Genomic DNA, 15480 nt, shown 5'->3' with positions numbered 1-15480 from the left:
CCAAAACCGAATCTGACACAGTTTGGTCCGAACAGTTTGGTGAACAAAATAAATAAATAATAATGAACTATTCCATCGATATGACCCCGAGTACAGGACAGTGAGTGAAGAAATGAGCCTAAGATAATGGAGGGTGTTAAATTAAAACGTTTTAAAACGATTTACAAGTGTTTGTAGTGGCGGTAATTTTTCGTAATTTCCTTAAATGTGGCAACACTGAACAAATGTTTAGTGTCGAATTCCTGTGTACTGTTTGCTCCACACATAACGTAGCTAGGGTGGGAAAGGTTGATTCAATGTGAATGTTGAGTTTACTTTCTTCTTAGTGCAGCAGCGTCGGGAATCTCGGTTGCTCCACCGTGCTTACAGGACACGTCTAAAACATTGCAGTGTACTTAATGAGACAATGAGAGTACCTTTTCACCTAGATTGGACTATATTTTGTAGTCTAGGTGTATCTAATACCGTAACGATATAACAATTTCATTTTCAGCGTCTTCGTCTCCAACATTTGCCATATCTTCAGACGAACATGACTTCAGATTCCAGGAATCGTGTCTATGACAAAATCAGATTCCAGATGCTGCACTAAGAGAAAGGTAAACTGAGGCTATACTCTTACTGTTCGTTGTAAGACCACATGCGGATTGTTACTTTGTGTTATTTTCACGTCATGTTTAAAACACTGGAATATTCAAGTGTTTCATTATAATATAATCCATATTATTGTAGAGATACATAACAGGGGGTTTAGTTGTGTTTTTAGCTAAAAGTTTTGGCACGAAAGTTGAACTAAACAAAGTTGTTTACGTAAGTACTAATTAAGTATGTTAGGCATTTCAAACTGATTCAATTGAGTATCATCTTCGTATACGAGTAATGCATTCACTAACATAGATGAACATGCGCTGTTCCTTCTGGTTATTTTTATTCAATCTAATTTATTTTCAAAGCCCTGGGATTTGGTGCTGATTACTATACTTTTAATATTAAACATAAACATTTAATTTTCCTCATTTTCTATCACATTTCAAAAAGAAAAAAAACAACAAAAATGTTTACATTTGTTTAGAGAGTCATGTGCGCTGGTCAATGGGTCTACAAGATAAACACATGATATAAAATTAATCTAAGTTGAAGAGAATTATGCAAAAGAATTAGCTTTTCATAAAACTATGAACACAACTCAGGTTTTTGTGTCATTAGTTTACTGAAGATTTACCGTCGGAAGTACAAATCAGTTATTTAAATTCACATTATTTTATTGCAATTTGTGTGAAATGGTTTTCAACTCAGCATATCTTAATTATTCGAGTAAATTTTACTTGGTTTTAGCTTCTTTTTATCTTTATAGATTAATCACGAAACGTTATATCCGATGTAGTAAAGTTTGTAAGGATATTTCAGACCCCCAAAGTGATAGGACAGTTGTTCAATCAGGACACACTATAATCACGTAATAAGCGCCACAGTTTAATTAGTGTGCTGTGGACAGGGATTGCTAATTACAATGTGCTTAATTAAAACACATGAGTTGTCGAACATGTGGTTTATTGATCACGGTTATTGACAAAATGTCCCTCTTGCCTGATACTCAAGTTTACCACCGTAAAATGGTTTCAACATTCAAGTGGTCTATTGAACATTATTATTGGTTTATTTAACAACTTCACGCATTAGCTTATCTTGTACACACTACCTTAGTTTTTTTTGTTCACTTAGGGCAAGAAGCTTATAAATTGCACTTAGTCCTGTAAGAACCTTTGCGCTGCTTCCGGAGTGATAGGATATTCAGGATGGGTAAGGTTAGGGAGTAGGGGCCGTATCCTATCGAGATCCATGAGGAAGAATTAGGGCACTACATCTCAAAGTAATCCCGGAAGAAGGGGAGGCCAGCTCTGAACCAGCCTCTCCAGTCAAAGTAGGCAGGGGGTGGCACACCCTTGTTAAGGTTAACAAGAACTTCTGAGGTAAGGGAACAAACCCCACCAACTCCAACAGTCATCTTCCACAGTAGACTAGTCCTATCGAATTGCCCATGAACCCCAGAATCTCAACATTTGCGGTTAGTGATGTGCCGCTACTAGACATCCATAAGGTTGCCCAGATTGAAGTGGCACATCGGTTTTTGCTGTTGCAGTGGTGGGTTCAACTGGTAGGTATAAACCAGCCAGAAGTGATCCATACTACCTTAGTTACCGAATAGACACATACTTAAACTAAAGTAGATTATATTTATATAGCTTAATAACTTAAAAAAGTGTCAGAAGTATAATAGTATAACTAAATACTAAGCAATCATTTTTCATCAAAACAAAGTTGTCATCAATGATAACTTTAGGGCCAGCTTCGTATTTGCAACTAGTTGTGAAGAAATCATTCCTCTGTCTGAACATGTCAACTATTGAATTGAATGTATGGTTTGTAAACTTTACACTATGTTCTTGATGATCCTGTGATGTTACTCGTATATTTGATCTATACAATGTATGTACAGCGTGGCGCAAAAGTCAATGGACAGTTGGTTAAAAGAAGAAAAAAATAACAGCATAACCATTTGGCGTACTTGGACCATATTTTTTTGAAGGAACAGTGACAGGAGATAAATATTTTGATATGCTTCAGAATTACGCGGTACCAGGACTCATGACGTTTGCAGAAAACTTTCAAGAACTTTACTTTCAACACGATGGTGCTCCACCACATTACGCCACTGCCGTTCGTGATTATTTAAACGAACGTTTCCAAAGAAAAGTTATTGGTCGAAGGGCAGATATTGACATGCCCCCACGTTCACTAGATATCACACCAATGGATTTTTTCCTATGGGAAGCAGTGAAGGACTCTGTTTATTCTCGAAAGCCTCCATACTATTGACGAACTGAAAGACTCCATACATGACGCATTTTATGATTTGGACAATGATCCCACACTATGCCATAGAGTATGTAACAGTATTCCAGAAAGACTTCAAAGATGTATTAATGAAGAAGGAAAACAATTTGAATATAAAAAATAATTGTAAGTATTGTTTGTAATAAAAAATAATTTCAAATAAATCTAGTCTTGTTTTAACCAACTGTTCAGTGACTTTTGCGCCACCCTGTATATACAGGCTAGTTAAAAACAACATTTAAAAATTAGTTATATCTTTGCTCTATATTAAACACACCATTTCTATTTTCGTACTTTAGAGAACACAACACTTAAATTATTGGTCCCTTCGTTAAGTTATCTACAATATCGACGGTTTATGGTAAGTCCAGAACGCACAACAGATGTTGGTTTTGTAAAATCATATTCCATATCTGGAAGTAAAAGAGAGTAAAGTGATAATGACAAATATCATAAAATCTTATATGCCTACATATCCACCAGCTCAAAATTAAAAATCTTCTCTAAGAGATTTTCCTGACTACGGTTTGCTCCACACTAAAAGTAACGTGTGGTGATTGTTTATGTCGTAGAACTCTTCTACTGAGAACCGCTATTGTTTGCCCAGGAAATACCCACATCAGAGGGCGTTTCCCAACACACAATATCCATTGTTCTACACATGCTAATTGGCTTGTTGCACCCATAGCTTACAGCCTTTCGTACATTTAATGATGTTCGATTACTGTAGATATTAGTCGATACTTGTGGTTCGACTCCTCAACCCGTCATTTGGAACGGAATAAGAAAAATAAACAGAAACATTTCTTTTATGTAACCGTATTACGATGGTTACATCATGCATACCTTACATACAAATTGGTAAAAAACCCCTGCCCGCAGTATATGGCAATCATGAGCCTCCATGCTTGCATGTTCCCCGAAACCATGATGATCACAAATTTAAACATTCAAACGCTAAGAATATGTTTAGATTCACTAATTAAATAAATTTAATTTCCTACCCAATTTGATTAAACTGGGTAAATGACAAAAAGTCCCTTATTGAAAAATTAAAATTTTAACGCCCTATGTACTAAACGTTTGATTTGGGATATCTTTCAATACGTAGTAGCTCTACAGTGTGCTAGTTTATTTACGACGAACAAGGTAGGAAGGAGTAGGCCACACCGCAAGTCGTGTAACAGACTTTGCTGAGGTTGCATGAACCATTTTAAGTAATTGTAATCTCGAGATGCCTTGCGGACACATAGACAGTCAGAAATCAAACAGCAAAGATCCCGACAGAAAAAAACTGTGCCATCCAACTCGGTTGTAGGCTTTAATAACGCTCAGCCAAAATCCACACTTAGACATGCACCATTATTAATAGATCTCATTCTTGTCTACGTAGAAATAGTTTTACACAAATTTAGTCTACAAACGTTAATAATCGTTCCCGAGATAATTTGCTACGTGAAACATTAACCTTTCTTCTAATTGAGTTATGTTTCATAGCATTGTTTAAAAATAAAAGTTCCAAAAGTTCTGGAGAGGTAGGGAAGGCACTACAACGCAAAAGTGCACTGACATAAAATATTGTCACCGACTTTTAACATTGGCATTCCTCTTTTTTTATTTTTTCATTTTACTTTATGAATAAACAACGAGATGTAGGCTACATGTATTAATACGTGAAATGTAGAGATCTCGTGATTAAACCTATTTCGTATACAAATTTATTTATCCTGCTATTTTTTCGTTGTCATGATAGTTACCCTTAAGAGCAATGTAAAAATATTTTGTAACGCTAAGCCAAATCTTATGCAGTGACATGCACCATAATCGAACTAAGTGTTTTCTATATAGAAATGGAGTTTTATGGAAAATTTCAAGTCTATAAGCAATGCCATTTCGTTTTTTAGATACCATGCGGACAGACAGACAGGCTTTTCCAGCTCTACTTCGTTCCCGCTCAGCCAATTACGAGTTTGGAACGCCTTAATGTTATTGATACCATCAACTGCAAAACCATATTTTAATGGAGCGTCTTCAATTCTACACTGCAATATTGCACATTACATCGATATTTTACGCTCCATAATGCAGCCTAGAGGATAATTTCACACTTTGGCTTGCGTGAATTGAGCTTTCAAACTGTCTACTTTCCAAAATTCTAGTTCCTAGCTTGTCTGTACTAGGTGTCCATAAATTACTCAATTAAACCTCCTCGGATGATTTGTCAAGCCAAAATAAATAGAAATAAAAAAAATAGAAGTATGGACAGATTTCACTTCCTGAAAATAAAAACTTTAAAAGTATATCAATATTTTGGTATTTCCATCGATATAATGTTACAATATCTGAAACTCTACGTTTCGAGAACTAATATTTGTCTTTTTCTTCAGGTATTAACCTTCGACATATAAAGCACAAGCAAAAAAATCGAAAAAAACGTCAAAATTATACTTATCAACAATCTGTACGTAAAAAGTGTGTGGCGGTTTCCTCTGACGCTTAGTCTATTTTACGCCTTCATGATTCGTTGGGTGAGTCAGTTATTTTGTGAACCTCCAAAACAGGAGTGACTCCCCTATACCAATTGTGTCTACTTTGTCCACATACGTGTAAATATATTGATGCTGTGAAAAGCGTCGTGTTCTTATAGTAATCACAACTTAGCTTATATAGTTGGTTTATTTTTATTACAATGCGATGGGGAAGGGACCGAATATCACAAAAAGGGCTCAAAATCTTCTTGATTAAACATACATCTAATACTACTATAAACAATTCTCCAGGATGGTGACGTCTATACCAGGGGAGACTGTTTGGGAATAAGCACGTTATCCTTTACCAAATATTTTAGAAATGCATCCTGTTATGCGTTCTCTAAGTTCGTAAGGTGTATAATTTTCCGGTTTTCCATTCCTGTAATCTGCAGTAGGAAGCGAGGCGGCGCAGCGACGGGACGCGCCGAAGCGTGCAACGTTTGAGTCATCTACAGGATAAGAAAGCGATGTTGTCAGGAGTGAACAATCCTTGTGGTTTACGTCATCATAGCTACTCCCTTACTAAGGCTTTTCCACTGTAGTCGTGCTCGACGACACGGCCAGACTTTCTAAAAAAAGGGATGTTGTACTTTCTGAAGACAAATATTCAAAACTTTCATGAGTTGTGAAGGAAACAGGATTTTTCCGGAAATTTGCCATCGTTCAGTGATACAAACAAAATCAGTAACACTACGTTTCGAGATCTGCAATCTAATCTCTTCTTCAGGTAAATAACTAACCTAACACATCATTACAAACTAGGCTAAAATAAACAAATCATACCAGAGCGTTGTGACACGCATAAGTCACGAAAATCTAAGGGCCATTCATTTTATTAGCCATGAGAGATGGACGGATGTCCAGTTTTAGGTTCTTGTAAGTTTACTGAAGTGATTCAGTGGAAAATACGTCCTCCCCCTACCCATAAACATACATTTCATTAGCCATGAGAGATGGACGGATGTCCAGTTTTAGGTTCTTGTAAGTTTACTGGAGTGATTCAGTGGAAAATACGTCCTCCCCCTACCCATAAACATACATTTCATTAGCCATGAGAGATGGACGGATGTCCAGTTTTAGGTTCTTGTAAGTTTACTGGAGTGTTTCAGTGGAAAATACGTCCTCTCCTACCCATAAACATACATTTTAGGTCCATTATTTCGGTACCTACATCGGTCTATTTACTGTCATTTTTAATTGTGCCATAATAGAAAAATAAATAAAATGCTGTATTTATCATTAAAACCTTCATGTGGGTTCTGATACACTCAATGTGGAGTTGACAGTTTTGGAGTTATGTCTTACTGAAATAATGTATCCCGCATGTTAAGTGATTCAACATATTCAATTATGTCCACATATCAGAAACTGAATAGGTTTCCATAAACCAGATATATATAGTAGAGTAATAGTTTCATGTGATCGTGCAAAGATATGCTCTATGATTATTTGTTAGTTTCAAATTTCGAATTGTAGAATCACCACAGGAGGACCCAAAATTGAAAAAGTTGTAAACTGTCTGTGGTATCACCAAATCCAATGTTGTCATTCTTACCTGGTACTGTTGCATCTTCGTTGATCTGTCCGAAACATGACTACCATACAACAATGTTTAATCTCCTTCATCCGAGATAAATTTCTTCTTTACAATGCAGACAAGAAATACGATCTAAGAGAAGAAGTTGATGTGTTGTTTGTTATGATTTATTTACTTTCTTTCAAAGTCATAGTCTGGAAATGTCCCCTGAAAATGTATGTGGGTCAAGAGATGCACGAATGAGGATGAGCAATTACTGTTTTATTTTCAATTACATTTCTAACTCGAATGAGGAGAAAGGATTTCTATGAAGAGGTTATTTTAACGAACTCACTTATATTGAGACTTTTTTAGGGAAAATATTCTTTGTATAATTACATCTATATTATGAGTCAATGGTTATTGCTCTTCACTTAATGTAGTTTACTTTTATTCCAGTGCTAGAATACAGATTAACGGATCGTTTGAATGTCGTCCCTTCATCGAGATCAATGTTTTGACTTTACATTACAAAGTACTCGTATCACCAGCTGAACTCCTGACCTAGTGGTGTTTCGATACTTTGGGAACAACTATCATCCTGAGACCATACCCCTATTATTAACAGACTGAAACTAGGCTCCTTCCCTTTCCATCAGGGAACAGGTTGAATTTATACCAGATTTCATTTTGCAAATAAACTGTGACTCATGAAGAAAATGCTTAATCAGACCTGAAAATTGTAGATAATTTCTGAACAAAGTTTAAAAAGTTTAATCAGTGCCTGTATATACGCAGTTAGAGGTAATCGGGCGTAAAAGTATATCAGATCAGGGCGTAGAAGACACATTTCGCAGTGAATGATAAAATGTGGCAAATTCAAATAGGCCTAATTCTTATGAAATATTTAAAAAGGTTACTAAAATTCTAGATTTTAGCAATGAGAGCGGCTTATAACAGAATTTATATACGGTAATGCAATTTCTCGCAGTGACTAATTTTTACCTTATTACGTATAAAACAACTAGGTTGACAATCTCCTCGGGGTATATATTTTTAAATATGTACATTCATTTTTAATTTTTGGGCAGGACTTTGGGCGTAATACACCGGCTATGGAAAATCATCACCAGCGTGACCCTGTTGTCAGCCATCTTCTTTTTATTGTCAATTATGGCATTGTGTAAGTGTGGCATTATTAAATGTAAATAAAGTAAACACACACTGCAAGTATAGTACGCCTTTTTTCAATTTACTTTATAATCGTTATGTAGTAAGTTTTAAACATTTATAGACTAGTGCCTCCAAAGTACTGTTTTTATTTTCCAGTTTTAGTGTGAAAGTTCAATATTTATTTACTCAGTACAACCTATTTTTGTCAAGCAGAGGCGTTCACGTCTAGATTAATTAAACATGGATCGTTAAATTGTGCAATAGAGGACTTTATGTTATATAATTTTATGGGTATAACACCAAGATTGTAAAATCTAAAAGTAATGGTTAAGAAATGAGATATTTAGACGTAAGTGTTTGCATGGATATAAAATTATGCAATGCAGTTCACGTTATGGCTGCCTCATTAACAATCTCATTGTACAGGGCGCCCCACAAGGAAAGATATAAAGCAAAGAGGTGACTATTAGAAAAAATTCAAATAAACACAGTTATAGTTAGGGAATGTTTTGCATATATTAACGCTTTAAGAGTAACACGATTCGAAAAAGAAACTTCCTAGACTAAAATTACAGAGAATTTTACATAGGTAACTACAAAACTTACAATTTTACTGACAGTGCGAACATTGCTATGGCACCTACCTAGGAACCTCTATAAAAGAATCTTTGCACAAGAAGAACGCAACTGAAATATAAATTATGGTTATGCCCGATTCGTTATATAAACTTCAATCGATTTGATTATGTAATCAATTACGCTCGTCTCCTATTTAATTACTGAATAGCGTAGCAAAATTGTTATGGTACGTACAAACTGAATGACTTCAGCATTCTGGAACAAGCAGAACAACCGAATAATCACACTTTTCATGGTTCCGCGTTCCTAGGATATCTGATTGATTTGCAGTTCACAATGGGTGAGCTAGTTCATTTCCTACACGGTTAGTTCTTTTAAGATTTATCGATATTCATGCCTTCACTTGAAATTCTTCGCCTTCAGTGCATTACCCAATGTTCTAAAGGGCCTTCCTAACCAGCAGCGGTTGTGTCAAGGTGGAAGTGAAGATACTTCATTACTGGGAGAACGTGCCTGTTAACGCGTTTGTTAACATTTGTGAAGGCTGTTCGTGTAGTGAAGCAACCTTTCGTGGGGTTGCCAACGCAGAGGTTAAATTCTCCGCCTTTTAATGTAACTGGCCGCGTTTACACCATTACAGCATTGTTGAGCGGAACGGAGCAATTCCCACGAATAATTAAGTCTCAGAGTGTGCACGACTCGGAGCGACCGGGCACGAAGATTGCCCAATTCACACAGTTTCCAGCGTGCATTAGCAGGTGCGTCGTGCCGTTTTAACACCTTCAGATGGGTGAAACGAAGCGGTGCGGTGATACGTTTATACGATACACCGTTATCAATATGAGTTAGAACATCAGAAGTAAAAAAAAAAAATAGAACACGGGCAGGATACTGGCAGTAATGCAGCATGAGACTGACGTAGGGTATGGAAGATAATTAAGAGTTTCACTCCTAAACGGTGTTGTGTGTGTTACGCTGCACCACATGTCACGGAACAGGCTTCGCTGAGTTTGCATACACAACACGTATCATGTATCATAAGAGTGTACTAGTTTGTGTACCACATTGATTTTGTCGTTACCATTTCAAGTCTATTATAGGTCAGTTCGTTTTCATAATATCATGCGGACAGATAGAAATAACTTTTTTCAGTCTCGAGTGATAGGCCTCGTGTTAAGTGTGGTTACGACGAGCTAAGTCTTATACCTCCAATGGTTAAAGAGGATACATACAGCTGCTCTAATATTTGTATTAGTACCCATAACACCCAAAGATAGTATTAGTAAACTACGGATCAGCAACTTGGTGATTTGTCTGAATTTCCCAACTGTTGTTACACATACGTATTTTTTTACAACGCGCGCGGGCGGTCTATTTATAAACAAAAACAGTAGTAACGTAGTAGAAGATGAAAGTGTTATACTATAACGTCTTTATTTAAAGAATATTTTACAATAAAAAAAATGCAATAATTATAAGGCAGGGAATGGAGAGCAGACAGGTAAAAATCATCCCACCGTCTTCAATTTCAACCACACAAAAAACATAACAAAAGGTCTGGTTCTACATTCCACTCTGTAAAAACGTACAAAGAAAATGACCGGTTTCCTGAATTGGGAGTGTGGAGGCTTGTGAAGGTTATGTTCGACATGGCAACAGCGCGACCGTTATAAGGAATGTTGCAAGGTTGCCAGCTGTTGTTTTGTCGCATCAGCTGTTCTAACCTGACTGAATGTGACACTGACCAATCCTGTGGGCTGTAGAGTGGATCTCAGCCACTGGGACAAGTCAACATCTCGTCCGTCGTTGTACTCCTTCTATCCTACTTCTGCCTTCTGATTGTTGTATTACTTACTCGCTGTAACGTGGAACAGCTTTCACCGAGAGGAAAACGCGGGAGGAATAAAATTCAGTCATCCCTATAGCAAACAGGCACCAACTGCTGTATTGTCGAGTGCAGTCCAAACAATTTGTTTTCCTTCTCAGCAAAAATCCTATACAGTTTAAATCACAATGACGAATATATTCTAGCATGTCCAAAGAATGTTGCTAAAAATCCACGATTATCTCATACCACTTCTCAGGTGTACTCGTACACGTGGGTACTTTTGTTCTTTCAGAGTCATGGTCTCTGTTACTGTTCTGATGTATAGTTTTCCACTGTCCGTGTATATAGTGTCTTCTATAGACAGCATAGGCCACAAAATGTTTATTGATTACATCCGTATGATCATCAGTGTCAATATTTTTCTACAACTTATGCAGATTAATGAATCAAGAATTTTGTTGCCACATATTCACTACAATTTTAACGTTTGTAACCTGCACATAGGAAATTACTTGTAGCTATTCCGAGAAAATCACTGTTCACATATTGTGGTTACGTTTCTATAATAAACAACATTCAGTTCATTTACAATAATGTCTCAACTAATTGTTGCACTTTAAAAACTTTGTGCTGTATTTATTTTGTTTCAAAATATTATAAAAATCGCCAGTAGAAAACTACTCGTATTTTGTAAACGAGTGGATAAAAAAGAGTACACCATCAATCAATGCATGGTATTTGATGTCCTTGAGCCAGTGAGAATGATTGATATGGAAGAGAAACGTCTGTAATTTTACAAGTATAATTGTATCAAATAATTAAATTATTTAATTATACCCTATACCACTTATTATTTTGTCTATGGAGATTTAGTGTTCCACGTAAAGTGAATAAATATTTTTCAGACAATTGTGCACGACACTTCAGTATAGCGCCAGAACACAAAAATTTTTATCTCTAAAAATCATAAAATAGTAAACCCCTAGAATATGGTGGTGGTCTTGCAACTAATGGTATTGTTGGTAGTATACGTATGTTTGTGAATATTGAATTTGGCATGGCGAATGTACCGGAAAGTATAATGTTAGTACATATCTGCATACGATATGACACAATCCTATTATTATTCTACATTTTGAGGTACCAGTTAAAAGTCCATATATGAGATGAGACAAAATGAAATTGATTCGTGCTTACTGATGAAATGGAAAACGTGATTGTTATATACCTTGTAATAATTAGTTATGCAAAACACAGATAAGATTTATTACAGGTACAAAAGTATCAGTCGTTCGTTTAGATTACTTACCCGACAAAACTTGCATCCACCCACAAAGATGGAAGACCTTGGTGGAGGCTATGAAGAAGAAGAGCAGCATTGCAACGATCGTGATAAGAGCAACGAGCACTGATAAGGCGGCCAGGATCGTGGCTATCTTTCCGGGCAGGCTTGGAATGCTGGAGAGGTCATCCAGACGACCTTGACAATCCTCGACTACTCCCACAGCGTTGCCGAAGTAACAGCTGCTCCAGAGTCCGAACCTCGCGGGGTTCTCAGAGCCCATGGTGTCCCCCATCCACTCTGGGGTGACGAACGCTACCACGGCGATGATGGCGTAGCAGATGGTGAATATCCCCCAGAGGACACCGATAGCCTTGGAGTTACGGACGTAGTTGGTCGCGTACATGTGCGACGAGTCTACATACTCCACTTTTGACCCCATTACGTCAACACTGCACTGTCACTACACTTCACTAATACACAACACTCGAGATTGATATTACCATAATAGACACGACAAGTGATAACAACAACAGTCCACTGTTAGGTTAGCATCCTGTCCACGTCAACAATAACCAGGAGGCAGTGCGCTGACAGAGACTGACTGAGTGTCCTGTCACGCACGAAGCAAGGAGACAAAATGGCCGCGGCGGAAGTGTACGGGGTGGGAGAACTTTCTGTGTCGCTAGAGAGCGCTCCTGTCCTGTCCCATACTCTCCGATGACGGCTTCTGTCCGAACTGTTATTGTGAACAGTCGAAGATCGTTTTACATTAAACCTATCAAGTAATCAATTAAACTCACAAAATTTACATGAACTAGATTGAATAAAATTACTCCAAAACTGTTATTTTTGTCTTTCTCTAGACTTTAGTTTACGACCACGCATTAAAGTCTCTGATTTAAGAAAGAAAATTTAAGATTGTATTAAATAACAAATAACTATTAATTTGACTATCTCATGAGCAGAATTCCAACTCTTTTCGTAATTTAGATGGAAAATTTAAATAAAATAAATAATAAAGTAATTTAAGAATAAATATAAATTTGGAATTTGTTTGACAAGTATAAATTTGTGATAACCATTTAAGTTATAAAATCCCGCAAAACATCAGACCTTTCAGGAGAAATTGGATAGAACATTTCAAAATTGGAAAATGAAAGTAAATGAAGATAAGATATTAAATGGGAGGTATTAAATTATGGTGTTATAGGTAAAACAAATGTAGGTGTTGTTAATTTTTTGTAATCAAGTTATAAGCAACCTCCACAGTTTTAAACACATTAAAAACAAACAAAATAACTAAAGGTAGGAGAACACACAATTTTGCCACAAATTATGTTCTGTAAGAATGACTAAAACTAAAGATGAAATGATAAAAAAATCATTCTGGCTAAAATCTAAAAATTCTCATTGCACCATGAATTTTAACAATTAAGAAACAATATGTACACAGTTCTATATACAATTAATGGCCATAAATGTGATTGTTATTAAATCTATCTATTATATAAAAATCTTATGGTATTTCTGTGTGTATGTCAATTTTACTCAATCATGTAAAAACTACTGAACCAATTGTACTGAGTCCCTGGTCAATTTATAGTTAGAGTAAGCTTGATAGTAACAATACATATTATTTCAATATTTTCTGCAACCCCTGCTGAGCACAGAGTAAGAATCCAGGTGAGAAAATTATAAGTTTTAGTAAAAATATACTTTTAACTTTACATTTTAGCAAATATTAAGTATGGAGTGCAGAACTGTAATGCAGATATAATAAACAAAGTTACTATCTGACTTTAACTATAAATTTAAGGAGTGTTATAAACCCATCTTAATTTTCTTTGACAGACCTGTGTATGTATATATATTTTCTTGATTGGAGAACTACGGTACAAAAAAAAACTGAGACCAGAGTAAATCATAACGGGCATAATTATACATTTTTTGGCAGATTTTCTTGATCGTGGCAACAAGACAAACCCAAAATTGGCATTTAAAATATAATTCACTTGAACCAGAAGTGTTCATACAAGTGTAAACCTATGAAATTGCGTGCAAAGTCGTGAGTAGCTTTTAGTTAACAATAAGCCATTAGTTAAAGATGATTTTCAATGTTTTAATTGTGTTTTTATTTTTTTTAATGCAGTTTTGTTCTGGAATTTATTTTTGTCAGTATTATTTCACCAATTTAAAAAATGTAATTGGCTATCTATAATATCAAATTATGATATCCGAGTTCAAATCAATTCTAATTAAAATCACTAAGAATTTTGGTTTATTTATATCAGACAAAAACTTTGATAAAAAAACAATCATGTTGAGTTTAGCTTCATTTCACCTTCCTTTAGTACATCTAATATCTGAAACTGTCACTTGATCCCTGGGATCTGGAGCCATGTCCATTTGGAGGGATAAAAAAGGCAGTGACAAAGAAATTCAAAACGAACTCTGTTTCGTGTTGACCTCATAGTCACCCAGAATACAAAAGAGGTCTGTTGCCGCAAATACTGCACTGAGAGGAAGCTAAAATGGAGCTGAAGTCAACATTCGCATTGAATCGACTCTTCCCACAATAGCTATGTTATGTATTAATATTTTTATAATTTAATCCTTGAAGTGTCACCTGAGCCCCCCCCTCCCCCAATATTATAGGTTTACTTGTTTTTTTTAGGTAATTACTAAAATCTAAACAATGCTCTAGTAACACTACACGTTATCCATAATTTTCTTAAGAATAAGTTGCATACAAAAGATGAAACTAAAAATTGTGTCTTAATTCCACAATATACATTTTGTTCTACATATGCTGATTTCAGAAACATATAGTTTGGCCATGTTATTACAAAAAAATACATACACTTATTATTTTCTTCATTTTGGGAAGAAATGAGAAAAATAAATGAATTGAAATAGCTTTAAGTAAGAGCCTGTAACAATTTATAAATTATTCTGTTAAGAAATTAAGTATTTATTAAATAATTTATAATAACTAATTTACAATGTACAATCAACTAATGTACAATCAACCTGTATTTACAGTATAAGATAGTTGAAAATGCTGTGTTAATACACAGTCATAGATAAAATATTGTTCACCGCTATTATTTTTTCTACCATCTTGAAGACATCACAGTTGTAGATACTACCAATAAGACTTTATCGGCATGCAGTATCTCACTGATGAAGAAGCAGATGAGTTATAGGTTAGGGATGTGTAGATTGGTAAAATGTGCAACAAAATTTCCCCTCCAGCTTTCACCAAACCTGAGCTTTAAAGCTTGGCAGGTTGTAAACCTGTAAGTAATCATTAATTACTTAATTTGTTGTCTTCATGATGGTGATGATTAGTTCATGAGTGAACTAAAAAAGCAAATTGTAGATAGAAAACTTTAAACCAAACATCTGACGAAGTCGTTGAGCAAGTGAGACAATGTTTTGTAAATAGCCCTACGAAATCGACCCGGCGTGCATCTCGTGAGCTGCAAGTACCACATACGACGGTTTGGCGTGTGTTAAGAAATTGTTTGCACTTGAAACCATACCGATATTCACTTTTACAAGCAATTAAAGACACTGATAAGATTGCCCCTAGGAACTTCTGTGTGGATATGTTAAATCGAGTGGATGATGATGAACATTTCTTGGACAACATAATCTTTTCTGACGAGTC

General features: G+C 35.7%; 1 protein-coding gene across 4 annotated transcripts in view; it reads right to left on the bottom strand.

Moving 5' to 3' along the window:
- Positions 1 to 12460, bottom strand: part of LOC124355209 (LHFPL tetraspan subfamily member 3 protein) — a 29524-nt gene extending 17064 nt beyond the window's left edge. For 2 of the 4 annotated variants that reach the window (XM_046806223.1, XM_046806221.1), the window contains exon 1: positions 11832 to 12459. In XM_046806223.1, coding sequence (XP_046662179.1) covers positions 11832 to 12246 — 415 coding nt within the window. In that variant the 5' untranslated portion in view covers positions 12247 to 12459. Of the gene's footprint in view, positions 1 to 11831 lie in introns of all 4 variants that reach the window. The other 2 variants (XM_046806224.1, XM_046806225.1) reach the window with 2 other exon arrangements.
- Between the last annotated feature and the right edge of the window lie 3020 nt (positions 12461 to 15480).

The sequence above is a fragment of the Homalodisca vitripennis genome, chromosome 2 (genome assembly GCF_021130785.1).
Source record: "Homalodisca vitripennis isolate AUS2020 chromosome 2, UT_GWSS_2.1, whole genome shotgun sequence".
Taxonomy (NCBI): domain Eukaryota; kingdom Metazoa; phylum Arthropoda; class Insecta; order Hemiptera; family Cicadellidae; genus Homalodisca; species Homalodisca vitripennis.
The sequence above is the reverse complement of the archived record's forward strand: the minus strand, read 5'-3'. Positions and strand labels throughout refer to the sequence as shown.